The sequence below is a fragment of the Colias philodice genome, chromosome 29, assembly GCF_061535455.1.
Source record: "Colias philodice isolate Cphi_HAF_F1 chromosome 29, ilColPhil1 Martin Lab GWU primary, whole genome shotgun sequence".
Lineage (NCBI taxonomy): Eukaryota > Metazoa > Arthropoda > Insecta > Lepidoptera > Pieridae > Colias > Colias philodice.
The window spans coordinates 2768603-2787167 of record NC_143114.1 but is presented as its reverse complement, the minus strand read 5'-3'; the positions used below and the strand labels follow the sequence as shown (position 1 = coordinate 2787167).

Here is an 18565-nt window from a genome sequence, read left to right as displayed (position 1 = left end):
GACGATTATTTCTCAAAATAGTTCGATCAACCGGAAGTATCTGTAAGATTTATAAAAGAACTAGAAAGTATGGTGATAAAATGAAATAATAATAAATAATGTACTTTTATCTAGCGATTATTTTTTTTAGTTTCACATGCGTTGTCTATGACTTTTTCAGTCATTTGACACAACTCTGTCAAAAACTCAAAAGTAATTTCATGTCATTTGTCAGTTGTCAGTCAATGTTTTTAATTTTATTGAATAGATAGAAGTAGAAGGAATAGAATTTGTTCAAGATGGTAAATAAATTTGAAATTTCTAATGTAATCTGATGCGTAAATGGCGTAATTTAATCGTTAATGCAATCTTTATGTAAAAAATTAGTCTGTGTATATAATATTTTACGAAAAATAAGTGTACTTTCATTATAAATACCCTCTATAAGTGAAGGGGTTAAAAATCCAAAATATGAATTTATTTTTTAGAATTTGTGAGTGTAATATGAGAAAATGTGTTGAATAAGTGTATTATATGCAAGTGTTTGATCAAAAATATAGTTGTGGAAAATGTTTGGAATATTCAAGAAATCAATCAATTTAAAAATAACTCGATTTCCATTATATGTTTGACTCATTCTTTTATTATCAATTATTATAGAATTCAAAATTTATATTTTAATATGCTATACGTGCCTAAAAATCATCCTTTCATAGTTTAAACAATGATTGCAGATAATAAAAAAATATTTTTATAAAAGTACAAATCACAAGCCAAAAAACAAACACAGTTTTCAATCTTAACCCTATTAAAAAAGAAACATTTTTCAACAAAAAAATATTTGTACATATAACGAAATTTTAATGTCATGATATTATTATTTGTTTTATTTAAAACAAATAATAATATCATGACATTAAAATTTCGTATAATATCGCTGAGTATCTGCAAATTGAAAGATTGCGATAATATATTAAAAAAAAAAACATTGTAATCCAATATTGTGCCCTAATACTGCTTATGGTCAGTGGTGATCACCTAACTTCAAGTGCATCGCCTTTAAAGTGAAGTCTCATGACCCCTAGTGGAGTAAGAGACAAAAAAAATCGATTAGTGAAACATGTATAATACATCTGTTTCACTGATCGATTTTCTTCAGGGCAAGTAGGTGATCAACCTTCTGTGTCCTACCAGAAACCGACCGACCGAAACATTTTTTTTCTTCCTCTCCACCGGTAATCGAACCCAGGACCCCTCTGTGCTACTTTCACACATCAACCAATGTATCAAGGAGGTGGCCAAGTGTGTATGCTTGTTGTAAAAAAAATGTATGCATGTACTAGAGTACACATGTAAAAAGTGCAAAAATGTTACACTAAATTTTTGTCCAACCCCGATAAAGAAGTTTCACTTCAATAAAAAAAATGTTTATTTTCTGTATAATTTCAGCAACCACAAATCTTAGTTCTGCGGGAGGGGACAGACCAGTCGCAGGGCAAGCCGCAACTGGTGTCTAACATCAATGCCTGCCAGCTGGTTGTGGACGCTGTATGTATATTTTTATTTTTTCTAGCTCACTAGCTTTAATGAGTAAATCCTTATAATCCTAGGTCCTTATGAAATATAAGAATAAAAAGAAGCTGAAGTTACTCCTTATTACATTGGTTATCTGTCAGTGACAGTCCTGTCGTAATTGGTCCAACCGTTCCAGAGATTAGCCAGAACAAACATTGTAATAAATACTATTTTGGTTATGTAGCCTTCATCATATTGGAGAATGTAGAATAAATTTAATACTTTATGATTTATTTTTAAATTTATTCATTTGTTGTGTATTTCATTTCCACCTATGAGCCTGTGATTATACGAAAATTCGTTCCAATAGCCGATTGGATGACGAGATAGAAGTATATGAGGTGGTATCACACATTTAACTTGTAAGAGTGGCCGTACTGCTTCAAGCAGTTGAGACCGACTGCTTGTAGCCGCTACCGCGCCGTGAACTATAGACATTCATTCACTGCTGTACACATGACTGTTCGAGCAGTCGCGACCGCTTCAAGCCAGTAACTGCGCGGTTTGTAGCGACAGATCGAGCAGTCAATGATCGACCGCTTGAGCAGTCCGTGTACGTCGCTCTAAATGATGGAAATCACTACATAGTATAAAACAAAGTCGCTTTCTCTGTCCCTATGTCCCTTTGTATGTTTAAATCTTAAGAACGACTTAACGGATTTTGATGAGCATTTTTTTTAATAGATAGAGTGATTCAAGAGGAAGGTTTTAGTATATAATTTACTAGCGACCCGCCCCGGCTTCGCACGGGTGCAATGCTGATACTAAATACACTACAGAAAAACTGTGAACGTTGTATATAAAAACATAGCGGCCCGCTCCGGCTTCGCACTGGTATAAAATAGGTACATATATAGCCGGGCGGCCGGCCGGTACCGCCGCAAACGGTACGTCCCGCAATTTTTAAATCTGTCGAAAATATTCACATAGGCTACGCGCAGACATGCAGCGTTCTGCGTTCCGCGTTCTGCGTTCTGCGTTCGTCAGTTCTGCGTTCTGCGTTCTAGCGCACACAGGAGCACGTTCAAGACATTTGCGTTCTATTTCGCGACTCTCCGCACGTGAAACATGTCTCTCGAAAGTTCATCTTCCGAAGATGAAGCCTTGCTTTTGTGGAGTCTAGAGGAGTCAAAAAAAAGTAGAAAATGTTGGGTATACCCTATCAACACGAAACGAGATGATATGGGAGAATTTAGTATTCTTATGCCTGAGCTGCTTCAAGATGAAGAGAGATTTTATATTTATTTTTGAATGTCAATAAATAGCTTCAATGAGTTACATGACTATGTAAAATCTGAAATAGAAAAACAAGATACCAATTGGAGAAGACGGACCAGCCATAGCGAGAACGCGAGTTCTTTGTAATTCTGTACAGAGAACGCGAGAACGCAAGCGTTCCGAATGACCGCCGCGGTCTAACTGCGTTCTGTGTGCGCCGGCGCTATAGATCCTTCACATTACAAAGAACGCGGAACGCAGAACGCAGAACGCGGAACGCAGAACGCTCTCTGTCTGCGCGTACCCATAAATCATACGGTGTAAAGGGCCATATAGATCTATATTAAATGAACAATATATTCAAGGTATTTAATTGGTTAAGGATTAATACTGTATTGGTTAAAATCGCTTCGAAAATAAGCCATTATTTGTCGTAAAAAGGAAATGACAAAAAAAAGTTATTGTGGGTTATCCATAAGAGATAGACATATACCATCGCGGACTTTTCTGTAGACCTTTTCAATGTATATAATACTTAGTACATTATTTTGATAAAACTCGTAGGGTTCAGCCTGCGTTTGCAATGTAAGCGAAAAAAATGTAAATTTTTACGACATCACATTAGAAACCTCAAAAATAACAGTACTTCTCCACTATTTAATGGATGTTATTAATTATTATACATATAAACCTTCCTCTTGAATCACTCTATCTATTAAAAAAAACCGCATCAAAGTCCGTTGTGTAGTTTTAAAGATTTAAGCGTACAAAGGGGCATAGGGACAGAGAAACCGACTTTGTTTTATACTATGTAGTGTTTAGGTTTTAGATAAAGCGGGCGAAGCCGCGGGCGTTAAGCTAGTATACATATAGGAGGTGAAAATGTTATGCTGATAAAATTATCTTTAAGGGACTTACACTCTAGTGCTTTCCAAAATAAAAGTAATTTACTAATTGGAATAGGCACTAGCTGAACGCGCGAACTATCTCACGTGAAAATATTAGCTGATTGGTATTGTAATTTATTTTTTTGGACTCAAATTTCGACTGGTTTCCTTTCATAAGATCTTCTCCTGACAATAACAAAAGCAAAATTTAGAGAACCAACTGAACAACAAACATTAAAATATGAAAACTTTAATTAATACATACATAGGTAGGTAGGTTTCAAAATTTTACCACCATGTCAGTAACCTAACAAAAAAATATACGAAACACATCAAAATCTATTACGCAAATTGCTTAATTTAGAACATTATTTATGCCGTATAACTTATTTCTTCTAACTTATTTCTTTACAGGTACGTACCACACTCGGCCCGCGTGGTATGGACAAACTGATTGTCGACCATTCCGGCAAAGCGGTGATATCAAACGATGGAGCTACTATTATGAAGGTGGGTGATTTTTCCTTAACCCATTGAGCCCCGAACGGCCCGATTGGTCCACGACACAATAGATTTTCTATTGTGTCTGTGATTCCGGGGCCTGAGTTATTAATATCTGAAGCAGTACCCTATTCTGTGAAAAAAATGAATTTCTGTTATGTAACATAATGTTTATGTTCAGTCAAATTAAATGATAAATTTATTCTCCTTTTTAACCGACTTCAAAAAAAAGGAGGAGGTTATCAATTCGTATTTACTCCTTACGCTTTCTTTTATTTACGCATTCCAAGGGCCGTATTGTGACCTCTTATTTCCAGACAGTTTACGCCGTGATTTGAACTGACTGGCAAATTCATTTATGAACGCAATAACCAGCCATAATAAGGCCCCAGTTAGTTTTTATGTTCGTTTCTAAATTGACCTGATAAATAGTATTATAAGGTTATTTATAGAGAAAATATTGTGTTTAATAATTTTTCCTTCCACAGCTTTTGGATATCGTCCACCCTGCTGCCAGAACATTGGTTGACATTGCCAAATCGCAAGATGCTGAGGTATGTAATAATAAATATTATTTTACGAAAAGAAACTTACTTTTTTTTTCGGTAATAAACATCGACCAGCATGTGTTCGTGAAAATCTCGTCAAAATATACGATATTACTAATAAATATTTTTATTGATACTTCAATTTTATTAATAAGTAAAAAGTAAAAAAAAAAACAGTCAAACAAAATGATTATAAACACGGATCCAATTTCCGAATTCGCTTGATGACAAACTATTATATGATTTTTCCAACTCAAGTAATATTTGCATATATTCCATAGCACAGATAAAAAAATAAACTTTAAAAATTCAGGTCGGCGACGGTACCACATCTGTGGTGATTCTTGCCGGCGAGCTTCTGAAGAGATTGAAGCCGTTTGTTGAGGAAGGTTAGTTATTTTTTATTATCTAGGTTGAGGGTAGTTTTAAAAAACTTGGGAGGGTACCTACATGGTGAAAATGGCTTTGGGATGAAATGCGATGGGGGTGGTATAGGTGGTTTGAAATAAAATTTTATCTAAAAAAAATTAAGTATGACTGTATTTTATTTGGCTTATGGAATTAATGGCTAATAAATTTCCTAAATTACTCAAAATAATTTTATTGAAGTCGTCTAAAAGTAAAAAAAAGTGTGTTTTGCACTATTAAAGAAATTAATGATGGCTATTTACACAGATAATTTTAAAACATTTTTTTTCTGTTGTTTGAACACATTGGGTAAATGGCTTTGTGGTAAAATGGGACAATTGGCTTGTAATAGTGGGAAAATTGGCTTATTCAAAAAAATAAATAACAAAGTTGCGCTTATATTTCTGGGGGTTGGGAAGTCGCATTCAAAAGGATAGTGAGACATCGTTGCACAATGATTACAATCTTACGGATCCACAGAAATGCTGACGAAATACTAACATTATGAGTTTATTATTATTATTATATTAAAAAAATAGTAAAAAATAAGGATATTAACACGCTAAATGTGTTAAGGTGTACACCCGCGTGTTATTGTTCGCGCCGTTCGTGCGGCTTCGAAACTGGCCGTGGATAAAGTGAAGGAACTGTCCGTGCGTGTTGAGAGCAAGTCGCCGGAGGAACAGAGGTGAGTGTTCTGGAATGTTCTGGAAGGTTCTTGGAGGTTATCGAAAGTTCTTGAATGTTCTAGAAGGTGTAGGGAAGCTCTGGAACGTTTTTTGAAATTTTTAGAATTTAGCACTCGTTGTATTGAATGTTATTACGAGTAAAAAAGTGTAAGAGATTTCTTTGCGTGTTGAAGGCGTTTATTGTTCTAGAATATTTTTAAAGGTTGGGCTAGCTGGGTTGAATGTTTGAATTCGAAGCGTTGCCTGTGTGTGTTCATTGTGATTTAGAACCTTCTAGAACGAATTTAAAATATTTTTTAGGTTAACGTTTTATGTGGTGTACTATAGTTATATTATTTTACATCCTAATGATTATAACAACGGATCCAATTACCGAATTTAATGTGGACACAACTCATATGAATATCCCCATCTATTTCCACGATCGAACCACAAACGAACAAACATACAAATGAACACAATTTCACAGGGATCTGCTAAAGAAATGCGCGGTTACAGCGATGTCTTCTAAACTTATTCATCAGCAGAAGGATCACTTTTCCAAGATGGTGGTCGATGCTGTGTTGTTATTAGACGCGCCTTTGCTGCCTTTGGATATGATTGGTTAGTATAAATAATTAAAAAGATATGAAAATAATGTAGTTTTTAATGTGTGAAAATTTGTGTCAGACGTGTCAGAAATAAAACTTCTTAAACAAGATTTAAAGATACCAAAATCGTTGCGTCACACCATGACGTGACGGTATTGCTATGACGCGAACTTGAAATTTTACTCGTAACGCGCTTAAAGAAGTTTCACTTAAAAAATAAAAAAGATGTGTGTAATTTGTCGGTGTTTAAAAAATTTTAGAAAATTGAAAAAAAAAAAACAATGAGCATGAAGCTGTTTTCGAACTTCTGTTCTTCGGCGTATTTTTCTCAATCGACTTTGTATTCTTGAAAGTTTTTGAATATTTTTTTTAAAATTTTGTAATATTATTTATGTCACCGATGATTAAAACAAACGGATCCAATTTCTGATTGAACAGTGAGGATCTTGATAGTAGACATGAGGTGATAGAAAAATATTTTCACTACAACAATCTAATGTGATTAAGTTCTCAAATACTACTTTAAATAATCAATGAAATAACAAGTTTTAATTTAATTAATTTTTTAGTAAGTTTCATGCCCAGTCTAAGCAAGTGAATTTTCGAAAATCTTTGAATGCCGTTATTTTTCAGGCATCAAGAAAGTAGCGGGCGGTGCGTTAGAGGACTCTTTCCTAGTTGAAGGTGTGGCCTTCAAGAAGACGTTCTCGTACGCCGGCTTTGAGATGCAACCGAAGAGCTATGAAAACTGCAAGATTGCACTGCTAAATATTGAGCTTGAACTCAAAGCTGAGAGGGATAATGCTGAAGTAAGATATTGTTTATTTATTTATCGAAGGGTAACTTATTTACAAATGAAACACAATAATAATACCGTCACGAAATTTGTTATTGTTACTATGTTTGTTATTGTTCTATGTTCACGATAAACTAGACTCAAAAAAATGTGTGTATGTACTAGTGTACACACGTAAGAAGTGAAACTTCTTTATGACCTTATTTTGCAAAAAATAATTAACTATATGCAACTTTACAGTAATACGTCGAATCACGCGTGGTAGGGATAAGAAAAAGATGGCGCGTAACGGAAAAATGTCACGAGTAACGAAAAAATGTTACACTAAATTTTTTTCCAACCCCGATAAAGAAGTTTCACTTCAAAAATTAAAATTTAAATATATATCTGAACAAAATCACCAATGATTAAAACAAACGGATCCAATTTCCGATGGAACAGTGGAGGATCTTGATAGTAGACATGAGGTGATAAAACACATTAAATTTTAAATATATAGGTATAACTCATCTTCTGGTTGGGATTTTTTATAAAAACACATAATTGCGTCGATTTTTTTTTTAAGGTATTGCCTATGTTCACCTAAATGTTTCCTAAATATTTACCAGGTTCGCGTAGACAACGTACGCGAATACCAAAAGGTGGTAGACGCGGAATGGCAGATTCTATACGAGAAGTTGGCAGCGCTGCATGCAAGCGGAGCCAATGTGGTGTTGAGCAAACTGCCCATCGGTGATGTGGCCACACAGTACTTTGCTGACCGGTGAGTGTCTCTTGTGTGATGTGGGAGTATACTAGGGGTAGATGTGGAATGGCATATTCTCTATGCAAGCGGAGCCAACGTCGTGCTGAGCAAACTGCTCATAGGTGATGTGGCCACGCAGTACTTTGCTGACCGGTGAGTGTCTCTTGTGCAGTGTAATGTGGGAGTATACCAGGGGGTAGATGTGGAATGGCAGATTCTGTACAAGAATATCAGGCCAATGTGGTGCTGAGCAAACTGCCCATAGGTGATGTGGCCACGCAGTACTTTGCTGACCGGTGAGTGTCTCTTGTGTGATGTGGGAGTATACTAGGGGTAGATGTGGAATGGCAGATTCTGTACAAGAATATCAGGCCAATGTGGTGCTGAGCAAACTGCCCATCGGTGATGTGGCCACGCAGTACTTTGCTGACCGGTGAGTGTCTCTTGTGCAGTGTAATGTGGGAGTATACTAGGGGTAGATGTGGAATGGCAGATTCTGTACAAGAATAAAAGGTCTGGTTTATAATTAATACAAATATCAAGCATTATAAATAATTTAGGTACATTAAATAGCCTTCGGCGTAAACGAGATTTCGAAATATAGCACTGATAAAAACGTATTTACTTTTACAAGGTGTAAATTCGGATTGTTTCTTCTTGAAAATAATTTTGTATTTTAACGAGTTTTAATCTCAAAATTACCACAAAATCAACTGTGAAAAATAAGCAAACAGAAATATACAGGCCGAATTGATAACCTCCTCCTTTATTCTTGAAGTCGGTTAACACATAACTATAACAGTGCTTACGTCATAATTTCATCGCAGGGGCTTAGTTTCCTAACTGTATGTACATATATTATATCTGTCAACTGTGGTAATGTGGCTACGCAGTACTTTGGTAACCGGTAAGTATATCTTGGATGTGAAAGTATATCAGGGGGTAGATGTGGAATGGCAGATTCTGTATGGGAAGCTGGCAGCGCTGCATGCAAGCTGGGCCAATATTTTTTCTAAGTCGAATGATGCTATTGAATAAAAATTGCCAATTTATAATGTCAATTCAATATTTTAATTTATGGCAGTATTGCGTTGCCACAATTTTGCCCATGTCCTGTATTGAATGGGAAAATGTCACCGAAGATTAAAACAAACGGATCCAATTTCTGATTGAACAGTGAGGATCTTGATAGTAGACATGAGGTGACAAAAAAATAAAATTTTATTATTTATGTATTTATTTTTTGTTTGTATAAAGGAACATATCGGGCACACATAAAAACTTTTTTTTAGCTATTGTATAGCTTCTATCGCGTGCCTTGAGCGCGGGGACCGAATCCAGAAATTCCGTAACGAAAAAACCTCACGCTCCTCACTCCGACGGGCTCGGAGGTGTGGCTTGAAGGCATGCTATGCAATGATATTATTATATATAGAAACAAGAGGTAGATACGTCATCAACGCACCAAAACTGATTCCGTGAATTGGTCCTATTTGGGACCAATGCAATCAGTCAAAAATCAGTCAGATTGTGACCGGTCCCAGTAAGCGCATGTGCCGATAGGTACATTAAAGTTGTCGAAAATGCCTTCCTGTGTGTTCAGAAAGTGCACGTATTCGTGCAAAAAAATAAAGAAAGTTAAAGGAATATAATATCACAGGAAAATATATTAAATTATTACAGTTTAAGAGTAAAAATAACAATTTACAATTCTTTATGAATGACACTTGCTTGACACTTGTATTGAAATAATGAAAGGGATAAAACATTGCTTCAATCACTAGTGTGACAAAGCTAGCGTACACTGTGTTCAAAGATTATCATGTAGATACGATTATTGAAAATAGAACGGTTATTTTATTAATTTCGATTTGGGTAAATACTTGATTATTTTTATATTTAAATCCACACAGTGCATGTAATTCACAAATATATCTATTTATTATATACAATGAAATCGTGATGGCAAAAATGTTTGTTTGCAAAAATGATGTTGAATATACGTATACATTAAAGAAAAGATTATCGCTACTGACGAAAAATGCTATTTGCTTTTCTGTAAATAGCTATTGAACATAAATTTTATTTGTGTTTTAAATAAAAAAGGCTTATACTTCATCCTTTCTTTTATTTATCCTGTTTTTTCATCTAGGCACCACTATTATTATATCCTACAAGTTGGAGTAATGACCTTGTACGGGTTTCGGGAACTGCCTTGAAACGAATAGCGTAAGATCGGTCCTTATGGAGTTCTATAAGAAGGACTATGCTCAGCAGTGGGTGTTTATCGGGTGAAATGATGATGACCGAAAATGAACACCACAGCTAGTGATAAATATTTAATACAGTTATATCTCCAAAAAAGTTTTTTTCATTTTAATACAACATCATAATAATAATTAAATAGTAAATGAAATTGTCACATTTGTTTACTTGTGCAGGAAACGTAACATCTATAACATTGAACCACAGACATAGATAGACTACGCAAGTACCGCGATCTGTATGAAAACCAAGCGTGTCATATTTTTTGTACTGACCTTGACGCGTTATGACGTCACGAGCGCTTTTTAGTGATGGTAATTTCATTTTACGCTAAATCGATTAGGACGCCACTCGCGCGGCGATTCTAGTATCGTCCTATCCCATCGAAGTAAATCGAAAGAAATCAGATCAAACTAGATCTATGTCTAAGAGGTAATTAAATAAATGAATCGTAATCGATTACTAAATCGATTCAAGACAGAAAAATGATAATTACCATAGACAGAGGAATGATAAAATAAAGTTATAAACCTTTTAATATTCTAACAAGTAAACTAATGTGTTTTAGCTTTTTCTTACATATGCCCATTGAGTTACCGTGTACTACGTACTAGAGAGGCCATCGAAAGAAAGTAATGAAACTGTCAATCAATCAATCTTTATGTCCCGTTGCATCAATCCATTTTTCTTTTATGTTCGGGTTACTTGGAAAACTGAAAAAACAAACATAGTCTAAGCAATAAGGAGTTTTGACAAAAAAAATCTATGCCTTTTTTTCTGAAAAATTGCTCCTTCAAATTATCATTTTTCTGTTCGATTATAAAATCAATTAGAATCGAGAACTGTTGCATCAAATTAACATCACTAACCAAAAAATTGGACAGAAAAATGAGAACAGAAAAATGAGATGACGCTATTCATTGCTTGTTATCATACGACTCGATCTTTACCGTGCCAAGTAAAAGCCGCAATGTATTCCGAATCATTTCGTATGATTTGGTATCCGTGTTTGTCACGATCGTTTTCCACAGATATTCTTTATTTGATTTTAAAATAAATAGTGCATATTCTGATTAGAAAATTACTTACCGGTGGAAGGAAACATCTCTGCTAACTCGGCCACTCACAGCTGTGGAGTTTCTACAGTTTATAACGGCGTAATTCGACATTTTACTTTATTCAGCTTCACGTCTTTCCTTGGCGAACTGCAGGCGCGGACTGAGTGTAGGCCAGCGTCAAGTAAGTTTCATAATCTTAGTTTGGACACGGGAAGTACATACACTCGCTTAGTCTATCTTGATACATGTCTGTGCATTGAACCTTCTGTGTTGTTAGTCTATGGCATAGACTAACAACATAGACTCTATGCCAATTACCATGCCAACTATTTGTTTATTTATATTTAATTGGTGAATTCTTATGACTTTTGCTAACACCTGCGCGGAAGTGACAAACTATCTTTGTCTTTTTTGTTTATATCATTTTATTAGAGCCATCTCTCTTATACAGTATGTCAATGTAATAAATTAAGTAAAATGAAACTTGTATTTGTGTGTGCCTGACACTGCATATGAAGCATTTTTTTTTTGGATATATTGTGAGTATATAACGTATCTATACATAAAATATCATTGATGCTATGCAATAGCTTTACCGCGGCATTCCCCGAGTGCCACACGTCTTTTTTTTCCGACTCTGGGTGTGTACTATATTGCTGGTGGTACAGTTTGTGTATTATTTTCGTATGATTTTGTTTTGTTTTGTGTGTGCAAGTGTAAAGTGTTTATTATTATTGAAGCGCCTTATACATGGTCCATCCCCGCTGTACGTCAGCTCAAGTCTGTGTTGCTGGATGTATTATACTGACTATCGTATCGCGTCAAGCATGGCATTTAAATCGAACGAAGTTTACGACAGGACGTGTGTAAAAATGCCACCTGCTTTATCAAAAGCTTTTTCGATTTCGATCGAGCACGCACGATGCAGGACCGCTCTGACGTACGTCAGAGCGTTATCCATTGTCCATTTGCACGACTTTCGCGGTGGTGGGGGTGCTCGCTGGACGAAAAATTGGTCATGCAAATCCAGCAACATAATAATAATAATTATTGACGTTCGTCAAAACTATTCACTGTCGTTTTGCGTCGTGCATCGTGTATGACACTAGCGGGACGTACAGCCAAATGGACAGTGTACAAGGCGCTTAATGTTTTCGTGTTTCCAGCGACATGTTCTGCGCGGGCCGCGTGCCCGACGAGGACATGCGTCGAACGCAACGCGCTTGCGGCGGCGCCGTGCTGTCCTCCACCCGCGACCTGCGGCCCGACGCACTGGGGGCGTGCGCGCGGTTCAGCGAGCGGCAGGTGGGCGGCGAGCGGTACAACATATTCGCGGGTGAGTGTGTGCAGTGTGTGTGTCTGTCTGTCCTCCACCCGCGACCTGTGGAGTTAGGGCTCCCGTACAAAACTGCAAATTCGCATCGCATCGCAAATATCTGCGAATTCGCATGAACACACCACGCTAGAATTTCGGATCTGCTACGCATCGCATATTCCTGCGATATTACTGCAAATAAAAAAAATTATCTTCTTCAGTTCTCAACACAGTACTTTTGAATAAAATAGTTCCCATCAGAGTTCATAATCGTAATATATGGATGAACCCAGAATCTTCTTTGTCTTTTATATCTATTTAACAATAATAGCAGTGCAATAATCTTATTGCGATCCATCTTACGCTTCCTAAAAACACGTCCAGTACGGCAGACTACACTTGAAGGAATGGTCACCCTACCAAACGGTTTACCGCACTTGACCGTATCGCAGAAATTCTCAACGCAAGTTCCTGCGATGCGAATTCGCATTGCATCTCATCGCAGTTTTGTGTGGGAGCCCTTAAGGTTCAATTTGTTACCCCTAGCCCCTAGTTACCCCTAACCTTACCATGATCCGCGGACCCCTAAAAAAACTTATTCGCATAAGCCAATCTATATTATTTAAAAAATTGATTGAACTCTTGCAGTGTTTTTGTATGAAACAGTTTAGCCTCCCATCAATGATAGATTATTCCATCTTAAAACTGAAAAATACAAAGTCCGGCCATCAGAATAGTCTGGTCACTAAGGCTTTCGTAATTTTCTGGATTTGTGTGCGGACCCCAGGTTGGGAAAGGCTGGTTTAAATCATTGTTTTTTTTTACACCATGGCTCATGATTATTCGTTCGTATAAAAACCACTTGCTTTAATTTTCTGATAATAATGGCCTGTTTTCTTGTAAAGGTTATGAAAAAGAAAATGCGCCGCCTGGTAAGAAATATTCATATGAATATATGGCCGTTACCAATATTACTACGGTTATAGATAGACATACTAGTAAGGTTCTTTCTATCTTTTGTTGTCGTCCCAATAACGCAAGTAGCATGCATCTATCTATGGTTGGGAGTAAGTAGGCAAGGCTATCGGACCCTCTCTTACGTTCCATACTACGCAGAAATCTTTCACGCTTGTATTATTGTTTTCATATATGACGGTTTTTTTAATATTCTAAGCACAAAAACAGTACCTTATAAAAATGTAACATTATCGCAATTAATATTTTAGATAAATTATTCAAATTATCGATGTTACATAGTAAAAAATGTGGAACGGAACTAGGTTATTAGTGTTCTGTGGTTAAACGTCAGACGATAGATAGCGATCAGAGATAGGTTAGCTTATCGCTAGTTAGGTTATTGGGACGCCAAAACAAAAGATAGATTGCATTTTCTATCCTTAGTAGGGTTGAAGATAGATAGGATATTGGGAACGGCCAATAGACACATCAAATACTTTATTTTAGCATCATGTTAATATTTATATATGCAGGTTACAGGTAGAATCATGTAGATTAGAATTTTATGGGGTATCTGTAATAGTTTATTTAGGTTTCGAAAAATTGTTACTCATCAATAGTTATTTGAGTCCTGGGTCATTGCGATTTTAGTATTATAGATGTACACTAGATTATTTGAAATAGACATTTTTATTCAATTTATATTCAATGCTTTTTATTAATCATATTTCTATCTTTTTCAGGATGCCCAGCAGCCAAAACTTGCACGCTGATCCTCAGAGGTGGCGCTGAACAGTTTCTGGAAGAAACAGAACGTTCTCTGCATGACGCTATCATGATTGTGCGGAGGACCATCAAGAATGATGCTGTTGTTGCTGGTGAGTTTTAGAATTTATAGGGAACTAGCTTTCCGACCGCGGCTTCGCCTGCTTTATCTAAAACCCGACATGTCACTACATAGTATAAAACAAAGTCACTTTCTCTGTCCCTATGTCCCTTTGTATGCTTAATATATTAAAACCTTATTTTGAATCACTCTATCTATTAAAAAAAACGCATCAAAATCCGTTGTCTAGTTTCAAAGATTTAAGCATACAAAGGGACATAGGGACAGAGAAAGCGACTTTGTTTTATACTATGTAGTGATGTTAAATAATGCTCTATGGTAATTTAATAAATTAACTATAGTTTCACAATATTATCTGTAGTAATATTTTTCACAATATACTTGCTAAGTTGTCTATATTTTTGAAGTGGAACTTCTTAAGGCGCGTTGAGAGTAAAATTTCAATGTCGCGTCATGGCAATGCCGTCACGTCTCTTATCTTTGAATATTTAAACAATTTTTTAACTATTTTTTTTTTTTTTCAGGTGGCGGTGCAATAGACATGGAGCTGTCCAAACATCTCCGCGATCACTCCAAAGGCATTGCTGGCAAGGAGCAATTGCTCATTGGGGCCATAGCACGAGCGTTTGAAGCTATACCACGTCAGCTGTGTGACAACGCCGGTTTCGATGCCACAAATCTGTTGAATAAGCTGCGCCAGAAGCATCATCAAGGTGGGTGATGAAAAATAGGCCAAATTTCGTGAAAATATCATTTTTCATCATCATCACCAGACATTAAAGCCACAACTAGACATTAAAGCTTTAGGCAATAAGCAGAAAATTTTGATTTGAGAGCTTCCGACTTTTTTGAATGAAGTATGAACCATTGATCCATCAGTTAATTAGCTCGAAGTATTTTTGCCACGAGGAATACTACAATTATTTTTATTACCACCCATTAAATTATTTTACTCGCCACGCTTGAATTTTACTCACCATACATGCATTATTTTACTCGACAAAGTAAAACTATTTTACTCACTGGAGTAATTTTCTGCAATACCACTATACATGCGTATTATCGACCACAGTCAAAATTTTACTCCCTCGAGTAACATTTTACTCACTAGAGTTACTATTTTCAGGCGAGGTCTGGTTCGGCGTGGACATTCAAAAGGAGGACATTGCGGACAATTTCCTCAGTTGCGTCTGGGAGCCCGCCGTGGTTAAGATCAACGCTATAACAGCCGCTTGTGAAGCTGCTGCGCAGGTTTGTTTGTTTGTGTGTATGTATGTATGTGTGTAGACCCTTACACACAAGGGGGGTAAGTAAGATTAAATTATTCCTAGTGATCGATATTTTTTTTATTTTACGGAAAAAAATAGCGTGTGCGCTGAGTACACGTGTCAGAAGTGAAACTTCTTTGGCAAAGATTACTTACTCCATGACGTGACCTTGAAATTTTACTCTCAACGCGCCTAAAGTTTCACTACAAAAATGGATTGTCTGTAGAAAGAAGAAAGAATCGATCAGTGAAACAGATGCATATGTCTAATGATAAATTGTTAAAAATGATATCTATAGTTTTACTAATTAAAAATATTATGTATGAAGTTTTGTCACCGATGATTAAAACAAACGGATCCAATTTCTGATTGAACAGTGAGGATCTTGATAGTAGACATGAGGTGATAAAAATGACTATATTTCTAGCTCTATGCTCGTTAGATGTAAATGCACCATAAAACAGTCAATTTGTATTTTCATTCCCAATTTACTAGACAGACACAAAAACATTAACTTTCTATTATTATACTTTTTTACATATATTTTTTTTCATTTTTCAGATTCTCTCCATAGACGAAACTATCAAAAACGTAAAGAGCGGTGGAGATATGCCGGCACCACCCGGCAGGGGCATGGGACGACCCCGTATGGGGTAAGGGGCAAAGTGGGGCACAATAATATTATATAATAATAATGCACTTTTTTGTTTAACTCGATTCCTATGAAAAAGTTGTTAGTTTTTATAAAATGTCGACCGTATCAGTGTGGAAGGGCTATTTTAAAGGCGACAAATGAAGGAATTTTGGTCCTAGGTCAAATTTGCAGTATGAGACGAAAAGTAATAAGACATTATTAATAAAATATGTACTAGAATTACAATTTAAAAATCCTCCAAAGCAAAACTCTGCCCCTTTGTGTATTAGGCAGAGTTTAGAACACAATTTTGAAGAAATTACAGTTATGATGTATGTTTTTTAGGGCTGATTTTTCAATCGTTGATTAAAACTTATTCATCGAATAACGTATTAAACTACCATTACAAAAATGTATTCTAATTGTCCGTAAATGACAGTTTACAGGTGACATTTTAATATGTTCGCGTAATACTTTATTGGACGGATAAATTTTAACCAAGGATTGAAAAATCGGCCCTTAATTGTTTATTATTTTGACCAATAGTAAAATAAAAAAATGTGCATTTCATTTAGGAATTGAGTTTAAATTTCTATATAACCACCAGTGAAGCTTGCTGTCCTTTAAAAAGTTTAACATAATATGTTTAAAATATTAAACGTTTCGCATTTTTAACTTGAATTTTGCGAAAAACCAGAAAAAATACTTATATCGCAACATTATTTGGTTGAACCGTTTTAAGAATATAGAGAATATTGTGTTTTCATCTAAAAATGTTCAGCCGTTTACCCGAAAGAAGAATACCATCCTATAATATACAAAATGCATTTAAAATACTGGCAATATGATATTTTAAACATTGTTTTTGTCAATAAAGATAAAATGTGTATCGTTCATGTAATTAGTGTTTAGTACTTGTTTTTGGTAGTTATTTTGGCTACAGTTAATATGAATAAATGGTTTTTTAACTAAAAACAAACCGCCTTCAAATTATCAGAACTAATGAAACCTCTTTTATTGAAGTTGGCGGAAATGTTAAAAATAATTTTAAAAATAAATATTCCAAGATCCAAGATTGTGAGAAATAGTGCTAAAATTATAAATAAAAAATGTGTGCGTGCACTAGTCTACACACGTACGAAGTGAAACTTCTTTATGACCTTATTTTTCAAAAAATAATTTACTATGTATATGCAACTTTACAGAAATACGTCGAATCACGCGTGGTAGGGATAAGAAAACGATAGCGCGTAACGGAAAAATGTCACGCGTAACGAAAAAATGTTACACTCAATTTCTAACCCCGATAAAGAAGTTTCACTAAAAAAATACCTACTCTGAATAAAAATACTCGAATATACTTTTCATTTATGAAATTTTCCAATGATTAAAAAATAAAAATACGTGTGTCACTCGAGGACTGCCGCGGTAAAGCTATTGCATAGCATCGCATCGCTGTGCCGGTTGGAGTGGGGGGTGTTAGGTTTTTTCGTTACGGGATTTTTACATTCGGTTGCCACGCTCAAAGTCTGAGATAAAAGCTATGCAATAGCTTAAAAAACTTTGTAGCATTTTTAGAACAAGTACTAAATACTAATTTATCTAGGCTGAGCTTAGAATTGCTAGGTTTCATTTAATTACCCGTTTGTGGGATAATAATTGAGTTAATAATTTATGTATTGCTTTCACAAAGTTAGTGTAAGTTTTAGTAATAAATATTAAAGTATTAACATATGATTTGTTTTATTTTTCCTATATCCATGTTATTATTGAAAGAAATCTACTATATAAAAATAAGTCGGGTATTCCTTCCTGACGCTATAACTCCAGAACGCACGAACCGATTTCCACGGTTTTGCATTCGTTGGAAAGGTCTCGGGCTCCGTGAGGTTTATAGCAAAGAAAAGGTGTCTCTGGTGGCGAAACGGAGTTCGCCCGGTTTGCTAGTGAGGTATAAGACTAAGTTAAGACTAAGTACCCCTTTTTTACAAAAATTGTGCGGGCGGAGGTCGCAGCAGCCGCGGTTTTATCAGCAGTGCACTGCTCCTGTTGGTCTTAGCGTAATGATATATAGCCTAGCTTTCCTCGATAAATGGGCTATCTAACACCGAAGGAATTTTTCAAATCTGACCAGTAGTTCCTGAGTAGGTATAGAATATAAAATAGATAGATATATTCTTCCATACACCCAACAAGCTCCATTCTATAGTAAAAGAAATTCATAAATTAAAAACGTAAATTATTAAATTATTTATCAGCCTTAAATTAATTAAAATATTCCATCT

The 18565-nt window shown here is 35.6% G+C and overlaps 1 protein-coding gene across 4 annotated transcripts; it reads left to right on the top strand.

The window, feature by feature from the left end:
* The first annotated feature begins 168 nt into the window (after positions 1–168).
* On the top strand, positions 169–18014 carry CCT7 (chaperonin containing TCP1 subunit 7). Of its 4 annotated transcripts, none has more exons than XR_016317930.1 (15): positions 169–281; positions 1429–1527; positions 4074–4169; positions 4649–4714; positions 5022–5097; positions 5693–5804; positions 6275–6408; positions 7029–7204; positions 7800–7954; positions 12426–12595; positions 14275–14409; positions 14903–15091; positions 15505–15629; positions 16208–17391; positions 17424–18014. XR_016317930.1 is itself a non-coding variant. In XM_089712849.1 (15 exons), exons 1-15 carry the CDS (start codon positions 279–281, stop codon positions 16301–16303), a joined length of 1632 nt encoding a protein of 543 aa, XP_089568975.1. In that variant the 5' UTR covers positions 169–278; the 3' UTR covers positions 16304–18014. The 4 variants fall into 4 exon arrangements, 3 of the variants coding, with proteins under 3 accessions (XP_089568975.1, XP_089568974.1, XP_089568973.1); XM_089712849.1 differs by adding an exon at positions 8202–8232 and having other exon boundaries at positions 7800–7923; positions 16208–18014; XM_089712848.1 differs by adding an exon at positions 8059–8089 and having other exon boundaries at positions 7800–7923; positions 16208–18014.
* Positions 18015–18565: the final 551 nt, after the last annotated feature.

Bases quoted from the DNA above. Each gene is read 5' to 3' on its own strand.
- CCT7 (XM_089712849.1), top strand. The intron at 4,170-4,648 runs GTGGGTGATTTT...TTCCTTCCACAG, and splicing joins ATGGAGCTACTATTATGAAG to CTTTTGGATATCGTCCACCC. The intron at 4,715-5,021 runs GTATGTAATAAT...TTAAAAATTCAG, and splicing joins CCAAATCGCAAGATGCTGAG to GTCGGCGACGGTACCACATC.